Source organism: Phalacrocorax carbo, chromosome 11 (genome assembly GCF_963921805.1).
Source record: "Phalacrocorax carbo chromosome 11, bPhaCar2.1, whole genome shotgun sequence".
Lineage (NCBI taxonomy): Eukaryota > Metazoa > Chordata > Aves > Suliformes > Phalacrocoracidae > Phalacrocorax > Phalacrocorax carbo.
The window spans coordinates 15,740,455-15,764,219 of NC_087523.1; the positions used below are offsets into that span (position 1 = coordinate 15,740,455).

General features: G+C 52.4%; 1 protein-coding gene across 1 annotated transcript in view; it reads right to left on the reverse strand.

Moving 5' to 3' along the window:
- The window catches only part of CD99L2 (CD99 molecule like 2), a 33,993-nt gene extending 15,178 nt beyond the window's left edge, over nt 1-18,815 (reverse strand). Inside the window, exons 1-2 of the mRNA XM_064463198.1 lie at nt 18,699-18,815; nt 1,337-1,402 (exon numbers count right to left, since the gene is read on the reverse strand). Coding sequence (XP_064319268.1) covers nt 1,337-1,402; nt 18,699-18,756 — 124 coding nt within the window. The 5' untranslated portion in view covers nt 18,757-18,815. The remainder of the gene's footprint in view (nt 1-1,336; nt 1,403-18,698) is intronic.
- Nucleotides 18,816-23,765: the final 4,950 nt, after the last annotated feature.

The window sequence follows — 23,765 nt, forward strand, 5'->3', positions numbered from 1 at the left end:
TCCCTCTGCATGAGGTGGCCGTTAAGCATTTCTAACCAGGGCTCCCCACATAAAGGGCTTGCAAAATCCTAAACAAGATCCCTCAGACCCATGACCACATCTGATACCCCACAGTCTGTCCTATGCCCCTCCTGCTGAACCCCACACACCGCAGGAGAGATGCAAGACGCATCCTGATCCTTATTCCACATAAACTCCAACATAACACAGCACAAGTGTCTGTGTGTTGTTAGACTATAAAGGAAGAGGTTTCAAAGTCTGTTATAACTTTCACTTAAAAACCTGTAGCTGTATTTTGTGTGATCACTGGGTGCTGGGTCTCGGGCCGGTCATTATGAACCACGTGGGGAGGGACGGGCAGCGAGGGGTCCAGGGTGCTGGCGGTTACAACTCCGCCACGACACCTCCACAGCTGGGCAGTGAAGGGGAGCCAGCGACGTGTCCAGGTGCTGACCCCCCTTGGGCTCAGCCCTCAGTGCTGGGGGAAGGTGTGCAACATGCCTCTGGGAGGGAGACGAGCATCCTCCCATCAGCTGCTGTGTTGGCAGCTAGGTTATCTCTTTTGGGTGTAAAATGAGAGCTGCTCCACTGAATTTCCTCCCCACAGGGTGTTGCACCCCTCCCAACAGCCCCCTGACCTTGCCACTGTTCTGCCAGGCACCGCTGTCCCCTCAGTGACACAGCCTGGCCCTGACTTACATAAAAATTATATATTTCAAAGCCAAATATTAAATATCAGCACGCCAGCAGCAAGGCACCCCCTTCAGAAATGAGTTACAGTCATTGTACTGATGTGCTCATTTTAGTCATTACTCATTTTACTGGGTTACTGATAGGTTACACTTGAAATTAAGTGAAGCAAAGCAACAACCCAACGCTGTTTGCTTTCCATGGGCGCTGTGTGCAGCGGGACCAGGGAAGGACCCGGCGCTGCTCCTGCCTGGCCAGGCTCAGCAGGTTGCCCTCACCGGCTGGAGGAGGAGAGCAGCTAAAGCATTATCTTCCAGGCAAACAAGGGCATATTTGATGGTAGGCATTACTAACGCAGGCAAGGAAGCCAAAAAGATGTGGTCAGTGCTGTTGCTACATCAAAGCACTGGTGTGCCTCTGCAGTTTGCTCATGGGAATCAGAAAGCGAAGGGCACAAGGTCAGCAAAGAGTTTCTCCACGACTATCCCCAGTCCCACCTCTTAGCAAGCCTGGACACGGCATCTCCCTGGGCAGACGATGTATCCTCCACCACCGTCCCACCAGCATCAGATCCCAAAGAACAAATTGCATCTATTAACATCTGCTTGTTTTCTCCTCTTTAAAAGAATAAAGAAATGTGACTTACGTCGCTTGGTGCTGAGGTCGTACAGGGCATCTTCTAGGCTGAAGTCACTTGGGTCATCCCCGTGGCCTGGAGACAAAAAATCAGCACCGGTTGCATTCGCTCCACACAACATAAATGAACTTTAAATACAGCACAGCTAGACTCGTTTGGTCAAATTGCTTTGGTTTTTAGAGGGCTTTCTGCTTTTTTCTGAACCTGACCCATCATCAGTGATGAGGAAGACATCAGCCTTCTCCGAATGCTGTGACTGTTAAATTGCAGAGCAGTCATCTCTGGATTTTCCATTTGTCTGCCCTAATGGATGCAGTATAAAAACACATGCTATGCTTAAATTTGTCAAGGAGAGCCTACCAATTCATCTCTGGAGCTGCCACTCATCTGTGGCTGTGCTCACGATTATATGTTTGCTAAACACCGTGAAAACATTGGGACAGCACAGACAAATTCGGTCAAAAACAAAAAAAAGCCCTATGCACCTCTTCTTTGCAAGTGCCTTCCAACATCAAAGGCTTCATATGAAAATGCTGCTGCTGGCTGCCAAGCACAACCTAGCATTTCCGAGACCGCCCGCATCATTCTGCCTTGGTAATGCAAACCGGGACCAAATCCCATCCCAGGGATACACCTGACAGGCACAGGCAGATTTTTCTGTTAGAGGCGCCTCACCACAACTCCAGTCACTTTATAATATCCCGGGGATAACTCAGCGCTACGCTGTGTTCTCCTGTGATAGGGCCAGCTAATCCTTCCTTTCTCCGACTCTTTTTTTTTTGCATCGTGTTAATTACTGTTGACTTACCCTAGTTCTGAATGTATTTGTCTTGATAAATTCATGCTTTTACATCTCAGAGCATGCTGAGTAATTAATATCCTTTGGGTTTGCTAAGTACTGCAGCACTGCAAGAGAACATTAAAATGGCTTTCCTCTTATTCCTACTGCTAAATGGATTTAGCTATTGCCACCTGAGCTCCAGTGTGCTTCATGAATAAATTTAAAGCTTTACTGACAAGGACAATAACAACGGGAAGGCACCAGTCCATCAGAAAGCAGGTATCAGCATTTCGGTGAAAAACTTCTACCAAGAGTGGTCACTAAGTACTGCAACACCTCCAGCTCCGGTTTCACTTACTCACACATCACACCTCATTTCATTTGCCATATATTTAAACGTACACTCAGCAAACCTAAGGGTGATTTAAATGCAGGGTCTATGGCTGGAAAGTTACTATGGGCTTCTCTCCGCCAGCAAAGCGCTTGGCGTTAAGCTGCTGCTGGGGCGTGTGTGTAATACATGTCCCAGCCCACAGCTACGTTTCTCATCAAGACGAAGGATGCCGACGCTTCCCCTGTGAACCCAGAGGAACGGCCAGGAGCAGGCGATGCCCCGTTGCAGGTGGAGCCCAGCTACCACCATGTGAAATCCGCAGAGCGAGGCCCGCGGACAAGCCCCTTGCTCAGCGCAGCAGCGCAGCAGGGCTGTGCTTGGCAACCTCAGCCTCTCCACAAGCCCCTCCACTCCCTTGCCAAAATATTTGCCTCTTGGGTCCTCTTGTTGATGAAATATTGGCACTGTGAGACAGGCAACACTTTCTTGCTCTGACACCCTGGATGAAGCCACAGGGTTATCAAGTGGTCTGTCAGTGCAAAGAAGCAAAGTAAGGAACATGCAAGACCATCCGTGGTGCCGAAAAAACACCAGCCCAGCTCTAGTGCCTGCATGGGGTGCTGCCGAACCACCAGCATGTCCCTGCTGAGACCCCACAGGCGCGTTACTGCTGTGGCCGACTGCCCCAACCTCGCTACTCCAGCAATTTCAAGCAGGCTCCCTTTCCCAGCACAGCTTTTTCCCTAGCCTGTATTGGATTTTCAGGAACCGGTGGGGCTCTGTCATTCTTGTATTTCTATTTTAAACTGTGTTTAAAAAAAGATGGAAGGGGAAAACTGTAGTGCACCTCTGTCAGGATGAGAAGTGCTACAAACCCGACTGGGGGAAATGCGCCGTCACCGTGTTTCATTTCAGTTCCCCCTGCCTCTGCAGCAGGCAGGGCGAGCTGGCAGGAGGGATGCGGTGGCAGCACTGAGACTCGCATTGTTATGCTAGGAGCAGTCCCTTCCCTCTCGCCCTGCTCCCTCTGCTCTCCATGATTAAGTAAATGTTAAGGGCGCTGAGTTGCTGCACGCCCAGCCCTGCTGCCAGCGCATCCTCCCCATGCTTCGCCTTTGATGTAGGAGCCCAAATACAAAGTGAGGGAGGGCGGCCGTAGAGGTGCGTGCAGGTCGCCCGCTCTTCTGCTGAAGGGCTACAGGGCTCCTGGGGCTGCATGGAGATGTCCCCCCAGCAGGGTCGCGAATGTGAGTGCCCCAAAAAACAAGCTCCCCCTGCCTGGCTTTGGGGGTGCTCACTGGACCCACCAGCTGAGCAGCAATTACACCTCCCTGGATTTAGTGACAGCTCCCCTTGGCATCTCTCACCTCAGGACAAGAGGAGGGTGCTGCTCCCAAAATCACCCTCCAAAGAGCCAGCTGGCACACCAGTGGGTCCTGGGTGGTGAAGAGTGCTAGGAGCCCTCCATCCTCACAGGGCTGATATAAAACAGCAACCGCTAACATGTCCTGGGCTGCAGCTGCATCCCCAGGGAATCCCCCCTGGCTGGGGAGAGGCATGCATGCAGCCCACGTGAAGGTTAGGAAAAGTGTCAACACACTGAATCACCTGGTAAAACCTTCCCTAGGAGCTGTGGCACTTGGCACAGCCCGTCTCCCAGGGCTTTCCCACCATTGCCCATGGCAAACCGACATAATTTTCCAGGGCAATTTAAACCCAGGAATCCCCTAGGCATTGGCAAGGATTAATAATAGATTGCCAGTTACCTGAAGCAGACAACATATTTATTTCATGCAAAGGGTGTTATAGAGACGTATTACCTTTTATGGATCAATAACTGAGCACTGCCATCAAAGGCATGCAAACTTGCCTGCTCACTCTGACAGATAGAACTGAACACCCTCCTCCTTATTCTTTTATTCAGTTATCAAGCGGTAACGAACCCAGCACTTCACAGCCAGATGCTTAAAACCCAACCAGCACTTGGTATGCATGTTCTCTTTGCACACGCATTTTTTCAGGAGGCAGCACTACTGCTGCCTGCACTGCCTCATGCAAATCCCTTTGCTCCCAGGGCCTTGGTCCTGCTCTGCAATCGCTGGAGGAGCGGGTCTCCTGGGCTCCCAAAACCCATCCTCTGATGGGAACCCAAGCACGCACAGAGTATATTTATATTAAGGGTTTATACTCTCCAGGAGAAGCTGGGGCACGTTCCTGTGTGCTCCAGCTCACAACCTGCCTGCTGCTGAGTTGCGGAGGTGTGTGTCTGTAACACACACTCAGTGGTTCAGGTCCCGCACACCCTGACGTTTCACCTCCGCTGTAGGATGTACCTGTGCTGCCTGCAACCTGTTGCAGGGCTAGAAAACCACTGATAGGCAAAATCATGCTCCGCTGGTTGCTCGGTGTCAGGGAGCAGCGCGGGATCTTTGCCAGGGCTGACGACTAGACTAGTTTGGCTTTTTCTTTTTCCCCACCCTTGCACTGGGCCCTCAGCAGGACTCATCTCTGGCTGCTGGGACCAAACGCACATCCCCAGGGCAGCTGGGAGGCAAAGCGAGCCCCACGCACCGGCTGGCCAAGGAGCGGTTGCGCACCGATGCTGCATGGCATTGGAGCATCTGGAAGACTGCAGCTCTATGGCAGGGAGGAAAACGGACAAAAAAGACACATTTTCCATATTTTTCTTTAAGACGGCAATAAACAGAAGCTGAGCTGGGACATCTCATGGTTCCTAACAGGCATGCCCCAATGCCAGAGTGGGGAGGTGGGGGGACCCCAAAGCTGTAGCTGTGCCGAGTGGAGGCTATAAAACATAATTGAGAGTTATGGCCAAGGTGGTGCCACAGGCTCCCCCACCTCTTGCTGAGTCCCCTCACCTTGCCAGGGGTATTTTTAATCAGAGCTAGCTGCTCTTTGAAGGTAGAAGTGTTTTGTACCTTAATATATTCTCTCCTCATTATTTTCTGCAGCAGGCAGCTCAAACGCGCAATTGTACTCGTCAGCTTTTTGGTTTTTACAATTATATATATATTCTAATTAAGCCCCACTGTTTGACAAAGCTTGAATTACAGTATCACAATTCACACCCGGTATATTGCTAGGCCGTCTGCAGCACTCGGAGTGAGGTGTGTTCCATTTTTAGCGCCAGCCCACGGATCTCTTTGTGCGATATATATGTGTTTAGCTTCCCTGGGAATTGAGACCCCGCGACAGTACGAGATTGACAGCCCGGGAGATTACGGGAGAATGCAAAGCAGGTACAAGGGCAGCGGAAAGTAATTCAAACTGCCTCAGTTTTATGCATCTACCTTAGGAGCGACACAGCAGGCAGCAGGTGAGAGAGCCGGAGGAAAGCACGTGCCAAGGTAACTGAAAGCACCAGGGTCTCCCCAGCAACCCACCTTGTCTTCTTGGCTCTGAGTTATGGTGTCGGCACATGCAGGTGCTTCCCTGCGCAGGGCACCCAAGGCTGCGCTGGCACCTCTGGCCGGACACTGGGGATGGAGGGTTTTTGGGTGCAGGGCCATGTCGTGCTGCTGGTGTGGGATGGCATCCTCGCAGCGGCATTTTCTGCTGTCTCAGCAAAGATACAGCCCCAAAGGTCTGCCAAACACGTGGGAAACTTACTTGCAAGTGCCAAGTTGCTTGCAAATGTCGAGTTCTTGCTGACTACTAAGACAGCACAGATCTATGCGTGTGGGGAGAGCAGAGCTCCTTGGAACTGGGGCATTTTGTATGGTCTCTGGGGGCTGCGCTCGTGGGCCAGGCAGGTAAGGTTAGCTTTACTGCGGCTGCACTTCTCTCCAGAGACATGCCCAGGCTGTCTCCTGAACACAGACCTCCTCCTGAAGTTAGTTCTGCCTTGAAAAGCAGACTCCGAACTTCCTCCAGCTCCTCGGCCGCTACCAGGGACGACAGACTGCCCAGGGACGTGCCCCTGCACAAACATCCCTGTCAGCAGCCCGCGGGGGCGAGAGGAGGCAGGCCTCTGCCAGGAAGCAAAGTGGGGGAGAAACTCAGCCCCCTGCAACCCTGGCAGCAGGGGGACCGATGGCTGACGCTGGGGGTACATCGCCGCGCTGCAGGGCACGGCCAGCTGAGAGCGGTGGGACACAGCCCCCCGGCTGGGACGGGCCCTGCTCCTCGTGGGGGACGAGGTAACGCTGCCGTCCTCGTTCTCCATTCCCAGAGAAACATTCTGATTTCCAGAAGTACTAATCAAAATCACTCTTGATTATGGCAGAAGCAACCTCTGCTGATTTTTTTTTTTAATGCAATTAACAAGGGTATATGGTAATTCCAAGCAATCTTGCTCTTGAGATTAAAGGAAAGCCTGCCAGGAAGCACATGAATAAAGCTCTAAGATGAGAATTTGCATAATGAAGACTTTCTCTTTGTGGAGGGACTAATGGTGGTTATGTTTGAAACCTATTAACGGAAATGCCTAGCAGCCTCCGCTACAGCCAGCTCGCTGCCACCGTGACCCACGCAGGCTCCGTCGCCCCGCTGCCCTCCGCACTGCCCGGTCCCTGCCGGCAACCTCAGCGCCGCAACACCCCGGTTTTGCCCTCTCCTTGGGCTGCTTGAGCAGCGGGGTGAGCCGGGCCGGCCACGCCGATGGGGCAGGACGGGCAGCACGGTGCCCACACAAGCACTGCTGTCTGCAGCTCGGGGCAACACGCCTCATTTGGGGTTTTAAGCCACAGGGTAATTCTGCGTTTCTGTGTGCTGGGGCAGCCGGATGAGAAGCAGCTGTCTGTTGCAATTTTATTTCAAAGCTTACTAGGAATAACTTAAATTATTTGGCAGCAGCACCTGATATGCTCCACGCCCAGCAAAAGTGATGGAGGTGGTGAGGAAAATGCGACCAGCAAAACCAGCCTGCTTCTGGTGGGCTCCGGGTTCCTTCCCAGCAGACACCGTTAGCACCATGGTGCGGTGCCAGGCCAGAAATGCCACCCTCCTGGTGAGCAGAAGGCAAGCCCTCGCTGGGAGCTGCCCTGCCAGGCACTGAACGCTTGAGGGATGGCAGTACCCATCCACCCTGCGCCATGCCGAGGGCTGCCCGAAGGTCTGAATGCATCTTGTCCCCACCTCGGGTGGAAGGAAAGATCTCCAGGTTGCTCCCAAAGCACCCGAAGAAGCAGTGCTGCCCCACACACCCTGCAGTGCCCCACAGCCCCAGGGAGCAGCCGGCGACTCAGCCTCCAGCACCGCGCCAGGAGCTGCCGCCAGGTCACTCTGCAGAGACCAGAGAAAAAACACATCAGGCAGGAGTTTCTCATCTGCTACCATCTCATGCAGCCCTTCTCACTCTTCCACAGCAAGACTTAAAAACCCCGGAGAGAAGCGCCCTTGCCTCCTCTTTCCCAACAGCTGCATCTGGTAACTGGCTTACAGAAAGCCCACGGAATTTACCAGGTGAGGCTGCAAGGAAACCTCAAAAGCTGAGGGCTAAGGACAGGTGCCGGCCTCTTCCTCCTGAATTTTGGCGCGTGAGAAGAGCCCCTGCTCCAGACCTGTCTGCAGGAGGATGAGCTTTGCCACCAGGCGGCTCTTCCCCCAGCGCTGTCCTTGGAGCAATGGCAGCTCCCACCACCACCCAGCCTCCACTGCCAAACCCTCCAGCCTCCATGACCACCCAGCCGGCTCCCAAAGGGGCAGAAAGCATCCTCAAATCCAGAGGCGTTTCTTCTTGCTAACCTCTCATCCCAACTTTCTCCTTCTCCCCAACATTTCTCTTTCACTTGCTCTCACTCTCACTGATGCAAACCAGTGGTGATAACTGTATTTCCACGTTTTATTAAAAAAATGAGATGAGAAGGGATATTAGCAGCGCGGCTCAGTTGCTGCCAGTTGATCTTGCTTTTCAGAAAAGCGCAGGGCTGCCAGCTTGGAGGCTGTAGGAGCACCGCAAAGGGGTCTTTCTCCACATGCTTAGGGACTGAGATGCAAAGGAGGAAATTTGCTGTTGGAGGGAAACAAGTGTTTCCACACATTTCACTGCTCTGCCGGTATCAGTGTCGGCACATCGCCATGTTAAAGCAGCGAGTGGGAGGGGGCTAAAGTGCCAGCTGGCCCCGAGACGCCACGGCTCTGCTAGAGACAGCCTAAATCTGGGGGTGACACACCAAGCACCTGTGGGCAGCCACACAGCATCTTTGGGGGGGGAAGGACTCAGCACAGAGCCACGCGCAAGGCTGGGTGGGGAGCGAGGGGCCCACGCCATGCGTCACATCGCATCGGCCGCTGCCACACAATGACAGAAGTTGGTGTAGCAGCAGCGAGGCCATGGAGGAGCCCTGGTGCCCGGGGGACCATGCTGTCCCTGCAGGCTGGCAGGGCACCGGCCACAGCCCCGGTGCTTGCAGCACAGCGAAGGGCCCCTGCGCCTCCCACCCCGCTCTTTGGAGACAACCCTGAGGAGCGGCTTGGCTGCACAGCGCCATCACCCCAGCAGCAAGCTCGGTGCATGGACCACCAAGGGTTTGATCTGCTGAATGAAAGCATCTGGCTCCTGGGAGGCTGCAGAGCCTCAGGCTGGGCTGGAGCCCTCAGCTCTGCAGGACACCTGCAACTCCCCAAACCACTCGTGCACCCCAGCCTCCCCAAAAGCACCGGCCAGACCAGTACCCCCACCATGGACAGATGAACACCTCCAGGTGCCAGCAGCAACCCTCGACAGCTCGGAATGAAAAGCAAAGCCCCGTCAAGGGCAGCGCTACCAGAGCTAGGAAAGGCTTCAAGTTGGGCTTTCCCATGGGATGCCTTGGACCTACAGCCACTGACCAGGTCTGCCCCATCTCTGGCTCCACAGCATCAGCCTCTTTCTGACCCCATGTGAAACAAATACTTCACCATGTCTTCTTCCACCCCAGTGTGGTCAGAAAGCAGGTAGCCCTGTTCTGGTAATACAAGATGCCAATGAAAACAGTTTTCTTCAGTATCAGTCTTGAAGTTTTCAAGGTTTCCAAGGCGCTCTGACATCTGTGCACATAGACCAGGTAATGTTTCCTAAGCAACTTTAATAAGATAATCATTCTTTGAGGTTTGTGTCAAAGAGGTCTCTGCTGCAGCATTGCCAAAACCTGCTTTCAATTAGTCCCAGATCAACTGCACCAGGAGCAAAAGGCTGCAAGGTTTTGAGAACAAGTATTTAAGGTTCCTCCCTTTCTGGGGGTGCCTGAGCCCAGCTGTACCTGAGATGGGGATGGGAACATGCATAGCTTTCCATGCCTGGGCTGGGTACAGGGACATTATGGCCCAGGGCTAACGAGGTCGGGGGTGCTCAGCCTGTCCCAGCTCTCCTCTGCCACCGAGCCTAGAAAGCAAATCTCTGGCCCTCCCTGGCACTCTGGGAAAATGCCCCAGGTAACCTTCAGTAATTCAAAGGTGCACCTGATGGGAAAGGGAGTTGTTTCTTCTTTCCACTCTTTTGCTGTTTGTTTGTGCATTTTTTAGGGAAGAAAGATTTATTATACCTAAAGGGAGAAAGGATGGGGATGGCATCATTTTTTTATTCCCAGACCACAATCACTTTGCAAGTGGCAGAGGGGAAATTAGCATTGACCCTGCTCCACAGGTTAGGGAATGGTTAAAGGTGACTTTCTCAGGTCACAGAAGAAGCACCAGTGTCATCCAGGACTTGGGTTTGTCCCCCTCCAGATGCAATGTGCAGGGGTCTGTTGGAGAGCTGGATCACTGCTCCTGCAGCAAGGGAAGGGAAGATGTGGGGTGCCGTGACCCCACTCCTGAGCAGGGGCCAGCCTGGTTTCCCCGCAGCGGAGGGCAGAAGGCCATGGCCCGGTGCCACAGCGATGCTGAGAGCCAGCCCTGCCAGGGAAAGGCAGGCTGGGAGCAGGAGGCAGGATCTGATCTGACACCCCTTTGGGGGCAGCCTTGGCACCACTAGTGTCCAGGTGCACCGCCCTTGGCCTTCACCCACCCCAGCCTCACCAGGTGTAGGGTGGTGAGACACGGATCCCAACTCACTCGGTTCGTGATCCCTAGTGAAGTTCAGAAAACACTGCAAATTCCTTTTCCTCCTATGACTGTGGGTGCAGGGCTGAAAATTGAGGTGCTTTACTCTTTTCCTGCATGCTGTCCACCCTGAAACATTACAAGATATGGTCACATTAGTCACCTGATTTCTGTTTACACATGAGGTAATGACTATGAATTTGCCTAGGGCCAAAAACGCCTGTTTATCCACCAGACAACATGGCATGAAAGCATTTTGTTCATAACCCAGCACGGAACAACTGATGACAAAACCAACTGTGCAGAAGCCCAGAGAAAACTGAAGTGGGAGATGAAATGCTTATCACCTGATTCCTGATGGAAAGAAATTGCCCTCATCAGACAAAGATCAAGAGAAGATGCTGTAGTTAAAAGTAGGTAAATAGGGAATTACATAGTAAAAATGCTGGCTCATCACTTGGGATGTGCTGCTCCTGTCATACTGTGCTATTTAAAATCAGAACCGGAGTGGTAGTGGAAATGAAGACTTGGGCAATGCTGACAGATGGAGTGAGGCCCTGGAAGAGCGTGGGGGGTTACAGCCCTCTCCTCTGGCTGAAGGCATTTGTCTGCCCCTGTCACCGCAGCCTGCAATGCAGGGCTCCTGCCTGGCTGCTGCTGCGGCGCAGCACCTGCTACAGCCTGCTTGCCTTTCCACGGCACCTCACTGAGCAAATATTGGGTATTTGATCAGGGTGGGAAGTTGTTTAGGATCCAGCCTCTGCTGCCCACTGTGTGCACCCTCCCTGCATCAGGGGCGCTGGGACACACAGCGCTTGCCTGGCCGTGCTCCTGCTGCCCACTGCTTTGGGTGAGGCAGCTCTGCTGCTCCTCAGAGCATCGCAGACCCAGGCGGTGCTGCCAAGGGACCGCTCTGTCCAGCTGTCGGAAGGGTCTTCCAGCACGGAGAGACAAGAAGGTGAGGGCTGCACCCCCCAAGTAGGACGCAGCAGCAGAGATCTGCTGGAGGCAATTTTGAGCAGGTGGTGCAGGAACAGGCAGTGATTTTTAACCACTGGCTGTGGCCAGATGGGCCAGGGCACCCCCACCCAGCTTGGCAGCTGCAAGACCACCCCCTTGGCTCTCAGCAAGGGAAGCTGCTGGTCAAGCCTGTGGCAGGAAGCCGTGCCACATCCCTCAGCCTTTTGCCCCAGCTCTTTTTCAATAAGGTGGGTTTAGCCCCTTGCTTTCAAAGGAGTTTGGAGAAGCCCCCTGGGAAGCAGAGTGTGGGGTGTGCATCCACAACCTGCTGCTTCCCGCACCCAGCACAGATTGTATCTGCAACCAGGGAGGTAAAGCCAGCTTCACCCAGAGCCTGCTCCTTCATCCCACCGGTGAGCACCCGCTGTGCTCCCATCACCTACGAAATGCTCTACTAAGAGGCAAAAGCAGAGTCCTGTTATGCAGGTAGGAAAGGTCTGCCGAAATACTTCTGCCAGGGAAAAAAAAGTGCTTCGTTAAGTCAATGGCAACTTATCAGGACAAATTCTGAATGTTTTTGTTACAGAATTTCATGGGTTTGTTTTAAAAAACTATTTCATGACTGTAATTTAAAATGCAATTTTTTTTAAGTCATGAAAGACAGCTGTTTGATCCTGAGATAAAACACTTCTCTAGATGAAGGAGGTGCATAGCTACCTGGTTTTGCCTCCCATCACCAGGGGAACAGGTGCCTTATAACCAGAGCACCATTTGCTATTGATGTGGCACGAAATAATTTAAACGTAAAAACAGGAGCTCTCTGGGTTCAAAGAGAAGCCCACCAACAGGTCTCTTGGTCTCTCTGACCCTACCTGTGGAGGAAATATCACCAACATTTACAAAACCAACAGTTTGTAAACAGTTATTTTAATTCAAGTGTTACAGCTCTGAGATTTCCTCTGCAAAAGTATCTAAATCATTCACTCAGTTAAGACCATCATTACAAAAGAGAAAGAACATACTTTTTTTAAAAAAAAAACATATGCTGTAACCTCACTGAAAGGTGCTCTATTTTCTGCATGAGGCCAAAGACGTGTATTGGGTTCTGTGCGCAGTTTTAAAAACACGCATAGGCTCAAAGCTTACTGCTGTCCTATGGATTTTTAGAAGTAACAAATTCTGGTTTCCTGGCAAATAATTGCACGCAAACTGCACGGCATCCGCTCAGTGTCTCTGACAGTGCGTGAGACAGTCTGTCACCAGGAGCAGTAGCTGATGCCCGGCGAGCAAGGCGAGGCTGAACACCTGCCCCAGCGAAGCACCTCGGTTAGAAACCAGCCTGTTTCTGGGTCAGAAAGCAGGGCTTTGCCCTGGAGGCCAGGGGGTTGCTCAGGGCAGGCTTACACCAGCCGGAAGATTTGCTCTGGTTAGTTTGGCTTTGAGGGGCTGCAACCTTTTCAGCCCGGTATTGCGTTGCCATCAACTTGCATGGGGATTTCTCTGGCCAAAAGAACTGCCAGGGTGGGAAAACGTGCTGTGCAAGGGGGAAGTTTTGCCAAGTCTTGGTCTTTCTTCTTTGTCACGGCATGAGAGCGTACCCCGGGAGCAAATCTCTGAGAGGAACCAGATGGCAGGTTTCCATCTGGTTTTTACTCCAAATGAGGTAGACAGGGTTGACATTAGCTTTGCTCAGATAACATTGTCTGGAAAGATGACCCAAGTCCTGCAGTAGCGGGGACACCTGAATGGAGGTGGCTAGTCATCATGGAGACACGTGCTCCACCAAGCTGCTTGCTTTCATCCCATGCGGGTCATATACAGATATGATACAGACTTTTCCCTAAGCTCCTACTCCTAAAAGCACGTTTGTCAGCAGACAATGTTCTATGGTCACAGATTAATGCGCTGTTCAAAATCTCATCACACACCTAATACCCCTTCTGCACCACAAGCACCTCCTTTGTCACCCACAGCTGGGACTGGAAACCCCTTCTGCTTGTTTAGCTTTTGCCTCCTACCCTCCTGGAGCCCATGCTGCAGTTACCCCTAAACACCCAACCGGGAGCACGTCCTTCTGAAGTGGGATTTCAGTAAGATTCTTCCAACTCTGACAAGTTCCTTCTATCCAGATTTCTTTCTGCATGGGCAAAGAGTGTGTTTCAAAGGGCAAGCAAAATGCTGAGCAATTCTCTTTTCCGAGCACCTTCTTTGCGGGAGACAACCGCGTGCCAGCCTGCGGAGCCTTCCAACAGCAGAATGATGCGGTTCACAGCATCCCTTCTCCCTGTCTGAGCCGCTGCCTCCAAAATCCTACCAATGCCTCTGGTTTTGCTTTCTTTGGCTCTTCTGCACATATACGCCGTGCCAGCACTGAATCCCTACAGCAGAGCTGGCCCCTCCTTCCCTGAAGGTGCTGCTCAAGAGGAGCCTGCACTCAGCACCAGCTTTCTGCCTGTGGCCCCAGTACTCCTACTGCAATAATTTGCTGTGTTTCCTAGACAAGGTTGAAAAGCAATTAAAAAGGACTCTGGAGTGACAGGAAGGCAGTTTTGTAAACATGTATTAGCATTAACTTTATCCACGTCGCCCCAGTAGGCTGAGATTCAGAAAATCAAAACCAAACCTGTCCCTGTGCGGCTCCCCTGAAACCCCTGCAAGCGTACAGAAAGTGTTCGCCTCTCGCTTTGCGACAGCAAACGGGCTTGTATTAGGGCTCTCTGTTTTCTTCTCAAAAGCATCATTCACTCAGTAGACGTGCTTTTGTGCTCGCATCCCAAATCACAGCTAGTGACTCCAGCATCTGGACCCCCAACTTTGAAGTTTCCTTTTCAAAAAAAGTCCTTTCATTTTCTGCATTTCGATATGCCACCTTCATCTTCTCCCATTTTCCTCTGTTCAAATTCTTCCACCGGTTATGAACTATATCAGTCAACCAGATTACAAAGGAATTATTGCAAAGGTTTTCCCTTTGCCATCAGTGTTATGTAGTTTATTAAACATATGTTTTGTTATGAGTGGCTTCAGAAGCACTGTCTAAAAAAGCCCCAGTTTTTTCCTTTAGTTAATTGTAAAGTCAATGCCTTAAACCTCCAGGAGATATTTTTCCAAGGAGAAACAGATTTGTTTTTAAACTGAGCAGTCCTAAAAGTTTATTCTAGTCAACACTGGAGATCAATAGACTCTTCTGTTTTATGTGCTTTAAGGGCTGAAACAGTTGCAACAGATGTACGGGAAAAATTACATTTTTGTAGACGGGAAAAAAACCCAAGAGATGAACGGCCATTTCCAAGCAGAGATATCACTAGGCTGGTAGGAGAAAACTCAAATTAGGAGATACAAGCAGAATTATGGAAATAAATTCTTTCCAAAGCTATGTACATAAATATCTGGACATGGCACACTTAATTAATGCATACTTGTTTAAAGATCAGAGATAACTTGTAAGAAAACTGATTTAGTTTCTCCCGCTTTGTCATACGTGCTAAAGGCACTATCAAAGTAAAAATTATTCCTTAAACATATTATGTTGACTCACTGCTGATACCTAGTAATTATGAATTTAATAGCATAATAATGTATTATAACTAAGATTCTTAGCACAGGTAAACACTTTGCGCAACTCCACTATCTACTTCAGTTTCGACAGCAGTGCCAAACCAAGGCTTTCACTTCTACTCCAAATAATTCCTCCCAGCAACAATCCCAGCACAACCGTGGCAAGCAACCCTGCCAAGCGATGGACGCAGAGCCGGCGGGTCACCTGCCACCGGCACCCCCTTTTCTGCCAGCTGCATCCACCGCTGCCCGCCGCAAAGCGGAGCCCAGGCACCTGGAAAAACATCTGGAAACGAGCTGGCTCCTTTCTGCTTTCTCTGCGCTCTCGGTTGGGCACTGTTGTGCAGAGGCTGTGCAGAGGAGCCGCCTGCAGTGACTGCAGCCATCTGTGCAACAGTTATAAATAGCTAATTACACCGTCTAATATTACTTTCACATTTAAGTAATTATTGTAATTGCTGGTGGGATATTGTAGTCACACTTGAGAGGAGAGGTGCTCTGTGAGACGCTGTCTATTAAGACACGGGATGACAACAAGAAGAGTCGCCCATCGCTGTTGATATTGCAGCTTTGGAGGGCATGCCCAACTATTCCTATTGCCCGTTTGTAGCCGTGAAATTTTTCTTCAAGCTTTTCTTACACAACATAAAGCAGAAAACCTAGACATGCTCCTTCTGCCTGGCCTGTAAGAGGTAACTGTGCACTCCCTGAAGAACACTGACCTCATATGTCAAATTTGCCATCCTGCCATGAAAACTCACCAGTTCATTTCTGTACTGGCTTACCATGAGAGCAGGGACAGGAGAGGGGAGTGGGAAAATGACTGTGGAAAGTTCCTTGTTGGACTGTTTTCCTTACTATTTTGCACAAACATGTGGCCAACCCTGGATGACTCAAACATTACTCTCTGGAAAAGCCACAGATCTGTACATTTAAACCATCATGCAACATGCTAGCATAGGGAACACTCGCCTCTGGCTGCTGCTCCGAAAAGGCTTTGCAGGGTGTTTGGTTTCCTCCACCACCTCAAAATACGGTAACGCTTCTGCCCTCGACTGCACTGTGGGAACACGCTGGAGTTTAGCAGCACTGGAAAACGGCTTGGTGCCCTGTGAGCAATTCCTATTTCCAGCATTGCACCCGCGGCCAGACGGGTGCTGAGGGAGGGGGAGCACAGCAGCTCGGATGCACGGACGGACGTGGCACGGCTGTGTCCGATAGCCCACTGGACACTGAAGCACACAGTCACATACGAAGGGAACCACGGTGGAAGTTGACCAAAGAGAAATCCAAAACCTACCGTATTTTTTCAATTAAAAAGTGGGGGTTTGTTCCTGCTTTACTGGACAGCCACAGCCAAGACACATGTTATCCTTGTGTCCATGGCGGATCTGGACTCCAGCTGCAGGAATCATGCTAAGTACCAATTTCGTTGTCTAGTTTGCTATCCTTGGTTCTCAGTAGTTTGTAAATCTCCGAGTTTGCAAGACATTGGGCTGTCTGCGACCTGCTGCCGGCAGTGCTGGAAAGACTGTTTCAGAGCAAGAAGCCAAAAGAAAGAAGCCAGCAAATAGAGGCAATGAAGACATTTTATTTCTATTGCTGCTGTACTGAGGAGCTGGGGTAGAAAGCCCTGCCTCGGAAACCCTCTTCATTGCCACCACCTGATATTTTCTTGCGGGCACAGGATGATGGTGGGCAGGCTGTCCTGGTACCGGAAAGGTCAGCCCAGGGCTCAGGTGGGGAAGGGCTCTCCGAGCCTCTCTCAGGGTGCTCCAAAAGCTCCAAAGCTGCTCCAAAACATTTGGGAGAGAGACAGAGGGAGGGGCAGGCACCCACCCATGGGCCAGGAGAGCCACTACCTAAATACTGAAACACCCGGGGAGGAACCGGAGGCCACGGGGAAAGGCTGAAGCTGTGCACCAGTACCTCATCCCTACACATCCAGTGTCGGCGGGGCTCTGCGCAGAAGGGGTTGCAAGTGCAGAGCCCGCTTACCTTTATATAGTTATTTCCACAGAGAGGCAATTTAAAGCAGCTCAGATAGGAGCTGAACTTAATGTTGTTCAATTACCTGTGAAGCCTCGTGCTGGCAGGAGTGATTTATGATTCATTGTGATACAAACACAGCCAAGGATATTTAAGAGCTGGACCCTGCAGCCCAGTGCTCCAAAATGAAACAGAACAGCATTTTTCTTTGCCCACATTGCAAACAACACAGAATGCAAATAGCTTTACTGCTGACTAATCACATTTTTAAAAATTTTAATCTAAAATCAGGACTTTATGCAGTCTCTTAGCTCAGCCTGTCAAACCGTTATCCGGCAATTAAAAACGTAGCCGCCAAACTGGTGAGCGGAAGCAACTCTGTACCATGCAGTCACCCTTCCAGGTGCACAAGCAGGTAAGTACATAAAGCAAACGGGGACTAATTCCAGGCTGACTCATGATAAACCTAATCTCTTGCAACAGCAAAAGCTGCTCGGGGCCCAGTTCACTCTTTGTTTTGATGATAATATCCTCTAACCGATCTGTGTTTGATGGGTGCCTCCTAGCTCAGAGCAGATTTTTTTTTTAGAAAAACTTTCCCAAGGCCTTTTACATAATTGTTATTTTCTCCATACAACCTTTAAGAGGACTTTTTCTTCTATTCAAACAAACACACAGCTTTTTAAGAGCACTTTTTTTTAAAGAAATAAGGAGTTGTGGTAATGTTTGCATTGATTTCAGTTCCGCCCCTCCCCCCCCCCCCCCCAAAAAAAAAAAAAGTACGTCTGTTTTCCCTCCCTTCCTCACTACTGTCCTGCTGGGACTGATTTCTGGGTTAGACTATACTCATCTGCAAATATAGCAGCAGGACTAAAAAAGAGCGAGGATACAACCAGCAGCCAGAGAAATTTGGGTCATACAGAGAATCCACTAATCCAACAGCTCAGTAAGCAGAGAGACAAAACGAAACTCCCTTCTTGACCACTCGGTGACTCCCGATTCATTTATCCGAGACCCGGGCCGCAACGGAGCTTTATACCTGCAGCATCGCGCATTTTGTTTAAACACCGTTGTGACACTTTCCCACAAAGAGGCATCCGCTGCATGCCGAGATGCTTTAATCACCCGTATTCCCATCCAATGACGGGTATAGAGCCATCATATCTGCCAGGCGCCTGTGCAGGAGCATCCCCAGCCGCCGAGCCGGGGGGGGTGGGGGGCAGGGAGAGGAGGGAGAGGCGCTACCGGGGGACCGTGGGGGACCGTGGGGGCAGAGGGGGCGACTCGCGGGTGGCTTTGGCCGTGCCGTGCCCTGGTGCACAGGCTGGCGTCCCGCCATCCGCTGCAGTGGCAGGGTGCTCTGCGCAGGGTGGGGCCCCGGGGGGTGCCGCCTCCCCCCCCCCCCCCCAAGCGGTGCATCCTCCTGAGGGTCCCTGCTAGGGACCGCCCTCGGGGGTGCCCCTCCCCGGCCCCGTGAGTCCCCCCGGGGAAGGCTGCACGCTACCGCGGGCCGCGTCCAACCCGGGGAGGCACCACAGCAACGGCGGCCGCTGCAACCTCCGCGGGATCTCCCCGGGGGTGCCTCCCGCGGGGTGACCCCGGCCGGACGGGGAGGGGGTTTCCGCCGTGCCTGGGCCGGGCCCGCCGCCGCGATCATGCGCAAAACCGCGCCGCGCCCCCCGCCGGACCCCCCCCAACCCCCCCCCCCCCCACCGCCGGGCCGCCCCCTCCCGCTGCCGCCCCGCGGTGCCGCGGCCGGGCCGCCCTACCTGCGCCCAGCAGCGCGGCGAGGGCGAGGAGCAGCCCCGGGAGGCGGCGGCCGTCCATGTCGCGGCCGGGCTGCGCCTCTGCGGCGGGCGCGGCCGCCGCCTGCGCCGGGGCGGGACGGGGCGGGACGGGGCGGGGGCACGCCGCCACACCGCCACACCGCCCCCCGCCCTCGGCCGGCCCCCGGCGGGGCGGGGGGCCCGGGCAGCGCTGAGCCCCGGCACCGGAGGCTGCCGCGCTGGGCGGCTCCGTGCTCTGCCCCCCGCCTCGGCGAAAACGCCTCCCGGCAACGGCGCGCATCCTCCCGCCGGGCTGGTCGGCCCCGTGTTTGCTCACCCGAGCGGGGAAAACCCGCGTTGCGAACAGCGATGAGGAGATGCGCAGGAAACCTGTGCGGGGGCTTGGGTTGCTGCTGCTGCCTGGATGTGATGAGCTGTAGCGGCGGGAGGGGTGCGGGGGGGCCCAGCGGGCAGGACCCCCGGGGGGCTGTGGGACCCGCGTGTGGTGGCGGGCAGGACCCTCGGAGGCTATGAGACCCCTGGGGGCTGTGGGACTCGCATGTGGCCGCGGACAGGACCCCCGGGGGCTGTGGGACCCCCGGGGCTGTGGGACCCGGGTGTGGCGGCGTGGGGGCAGCTGTGGATGGAGCCATGGTGCAGGCGTGGGTGCTCGGCCCCGCTCCTGGGAAAGGGCTCCGCACAAGGGCAGGGGAGGGAGCTGCTGCAATTTCACCCGTTAATGCCAAGTCGTTAATGTGGAGGTTATGGAGCTATAGATATGTTGGCTGGAAGCGACCTCTGGAGGTCTCTAGCCCAAACGCCCCCTCGGAGCGGGACCCACGGACAGCAGGTCACCTCAGCCGTGGCTTTGTCTGATGGGGAGTTGAAAATCTGCAGGGATGGAGGCTCCCTCGCCTCCCTGGGTGACCTGCAGCAGTGCTGCCCTGCTGCCTAGTGAAGGAGACTCTCCTGGGTCCAGTCTGACCCTCCCACTGACCCTGACCATATCTTTGGCCATCGCTCTCTGTTGCATCGCCTGCCGCTGCCAAGCGGAGTTTGGCTCTGTCATCTTAATAACTGCCCTCAAGTAGCTGTAAACTGCGATTATATCTGCTCTCAGCCATCTCCTTGACAAAGCAAACAACCTGCCCCTCATCGTTCATGTGCACCAGGTGCTGGACCCTCTTCTCCACGTCTTTTAAATAGGGGGAGGGAATTATTCATAATACAATAAATATCTTCTTCGTTGATATGATATTTATAGTTTTTCTTCGCTACAGAAAAGGGGGAGAGGGTGCAGCCTATATTTAGGAGGAATTCCTAAAGCCTTAGTGGCGATTGGAAGCCTGAAGAAGCGTCTGGGTTGTCCTAGTCCCAGCCCACCTTACAGCCGTTGGGAGATACCGCTGCCCCCGGCTGCTCCAGCCGAGTGTCGGGGCTGCCTCGGGTACAGACGGTGCTTTTTGTCGTTGGTGGGAACCTCACTCGGAAAGAGTGAGCAAACATTCCGTGGAGGAGCTGCAGTCCTCTAAAAGTGCCGGGGTTGGAGGACGTGGTGGGATAGGAGGGGAAGGGACGCTCTATTGATGATTTTCATCCATGGCCACGCAGAAGATTGCAGCCTCGGCGGCTCCCAGCGCCTCGCCTTCCACAAACCTTCGGGGGAAGGTCTCTCAAACCCACACCCGAGCGGGTTTCACTAAGCGTGGTTCAGCCTGCTTGTATCACGCCATCGGGGCTGCAGGCGCTTCTGTACTGTGCAATTCTCTCTGCTGCTGCAGCAACTAATGGGAGTGACAGGGGTCCCAGATTACAGAGAAGCTGAGGTGGAAAAGATGCAGTTCAGCCGCTATACAAGGCCATCCGTGCATTCACAATAGTGCCTCTCTTCGTATTTATACAAAGAGAAATTCAGGATTACAGTCCTGTTCTAGTCAAACTAAAGGAAACCAGCAGGACAACGTTTGTACCTTCCCAGCCCGGTTCCCCAGTAACCTCTCCACCAGCTATCTGCATTTCAATGGTTTTCCAAGCCTCTGGTAATTGTTGGGGGAGGAGGCGGGTAAAAGGGCTATTATATTAGAGTTAGATCAGCTTTAGCAAGCCTGAAGGCATGAGAGAGCATCGCAGCAGCTGATGCAACCCGTGACAGTATATTGTTTGCTGTTCTGTGCGAGCCTGGGGTGCGCACCAATGCTTGTGAGCTGATTCATAATTGCAAAGAAATGTATGAATGTAGCGTTTAATTGGCAGGAAGGCAGCAGCAGCGGTGGGAACTCATGTTGGAAACACTGGTCTGGCTAAACCCCCGCCGTCCAAGGGTGTCGTCCCTGGCCGGTCATGCCCAGCCAGAGCTGGGGCTGTGCGCGGCCGGCACAAGTTGTGTCTTTAAGGGAGGCCGAGCCCAAGGCAGCTGGAGAGCCTGGGGTCTGGCCAGCAAGTGACTCAGCATCGCCTGACCTGTGCCCAGGAGTCCAGGCTATTCTTGGCTTGGAGCGTGCTTAAGGCAGGCAGCCCAGGCGTAAACGCTTCCCGTTGCTCCGCGGAGGCTGGAGCCGCGCACACGGTACGCTGCCCCCGAGGGCGGTGCTGCCTGCCCGTCGGATCGCCTTCCTCCGAGCTCGGGGCGCCTACGACCTTTTCGTTTTCTTCTCTTGAGCTAGATCAAAGCTGTAATCTTTAAAAAGCGGAATCAGCAGCCATCGGAGAAACTTCCAGTGGGAAAATATACTTGCTTCCTGTTATGTTTTAACAGGTATCATGCTTAAGTCTTCTTGCTGCCTTTGAAAATCTGCTCCCTGGGCTTAGCATGCTTTTGTCTCTCTGAGCAAAACTGTGTTTAAAGGGAAGGAGAAACACTGATCAGGAAAGGTAATGCTGGGTCAGACAAAAATCTGATTTAGTATCTTTTTCGTCCTAAATCTATTCAAATAATTTAGCAGGCTCAGAACATGTAATCTGTTAGATCTCAGAGCCCCTCGCAGGCACTAATCAATTACCCTTGATAAGTGATGGACACATAAAAAGCATCAATTTAGCCGCTACTGAAGTGCTGCTGTTTTAAAATCAGAATGAGCTGTCATGTAGCAATGCGTAGCCTTGCCACACAGTTGTCTGTGATGGAAAGTGAAAATACTATACACAATTTAAAATGAGCAATTTCAGAGGCTGAATTACATTTCCACCTATGTCCATCTCCTGCCTGAGGTATTGTTGTTTTACGGCCCTGTTTCCAAACACAACAATTCTTTTCTTAAGTAAAAAATTTGCTAATTTGGGGGTCTCTTAAATTCTGTTATGAAGCTGGAACATATCTGGTCAAATTTTCTAAATGCCTTGTTTTCTAAAGTCTTGATTAAGGTTATGATCTAAGTGGTTCCTTTAAAAAAAAAAAAAACCAAGCGGTAGTACGAGGTGGCAAGGCTACAAGCAGCCCTTAGCCTGCGCCACCCCAGCAGCGCTGTGGTTAGGCTCAGGGATATTCCAAGTCTCTTCCGTCACAGCTGCATCACCGTGGGGAAGGAAGGAGTACATTTCCCTGGGCAATGGGCCGGCGGGTCGCCAGCTCTGGTCCTGTGCCAGAGCTGAGATCCAACAGACTTTCCTCCTTCAGCGCCCGCAGCTGAGCTGAGGGAAGCAGCTGGGGGTCTTCGGGCTGGGTTCCCCCCCGGCCCGTGGCGTGCTGTAGCTGGCTGCAGTGGCTGGCCTGCTGGAAGTCACGGCTGAGTAGAGCTCCCTGTAAACAGGCTTTGCTTCCCAGCGCTTGCCAAGTGCCGAGTACTACTCGCTGTAACCACCTTCCCAGAGAGCCTCCAGCCTGGTTCCTTGCAAAACCGATGCACTGGGGGTATTTGTACAAGCTAATTTTAAGTATGTCATTTCTGTCTAAATTAGATGTCTAGACTCCTGCCATAATCAAAGGTGAGAGGTAGATTCCTAATTACAGTGCGCTGAATCACATCCTAAAAGATCCCTTGTCTGTACAGGGAGCATGGGTACCTTACATAGGTGCTTAAAATGGGTCTGAATATTCCCTGTTGTGTGCTGGGTCTGCTACTGCAAACAAACACAGAACCTCCTCACCTTGTGTAAATCAAATGCTTTAGCTGCACTCTTAAAGGAGAAATGTTAGTAGTGCTCAGATGGAAATTAACTGGAGAGTGCATTTATTTTTGGCCAGCCCCCTGGGAGCACCTGCCAAGCATTACCTCCCATTTCAAGCCTGGCTGTTCCTGCTGAGAAAGTCTGATGGAGCTTCGAGTCTGGGTCAAGGTGAGTGCCTGGCTCTCCATCAGCTGTCTGTGCCATTTAAAAGGGGAAGAGGAAAGTAAGTTAAGCAGCAGATAGGGTGTGAGGAATGATGTGCTTGTGCTAGAGAGTGCAGGAATGAGAAGAAACAGGACTGCTTGGGTATGGTTTATGTACTGATTAAATGCACCTGCTGGTCCCCAAGCACCAGTGTGCAGTTTTACAATAAAAACGTTGAATCATAAATTAAGTAGAGAAAATTAATTCTGGCCTTGTCTACTCTGGGACGATAGCCAATTGCTTAAAACAAGGCTTACGTACACCTGCTTGAAACTGGAGTAACTGCCACAAGCCATGGTGCCTATGTAAAAGGTTTCCGAGAGTCATTAAAGCTGTCATGTGGACACGCTCAAGTGTCGGCAATGAGGACTTCGGCATCAGGTGGACCATGCTCTCTGCTTCCGTGGAAGCACGACTGGAGCGTGCACGGGGATGTGCCTTGCAGGGTGCCTGGAGGTCCCCAGTGCTGAGCAGGAGCCGGTGCAGCCAGGCTGCCTGCGCTCCCGCTTCCCAGCATCGTGCTGCTGGGAGCGCGCTAGTCCAGCACTGGGCACTGGGCTGCTCTTCTGACGGCAGGACTTGCAGGCAGAGGAGTTCAGGACTTCATTTTCTCAGAATAACTGTGATCTCAAATGGAAGGACACTGGGGCATCGGGGTCAATCCACATCTTTCACAAAGGCATTAGAAACTCATGTTTGTTCTTTAGATTCCTGAAAAGCAGAAAAACTTGGCGGTTTCTTTTTTTTTTTTTAAATTTTCCA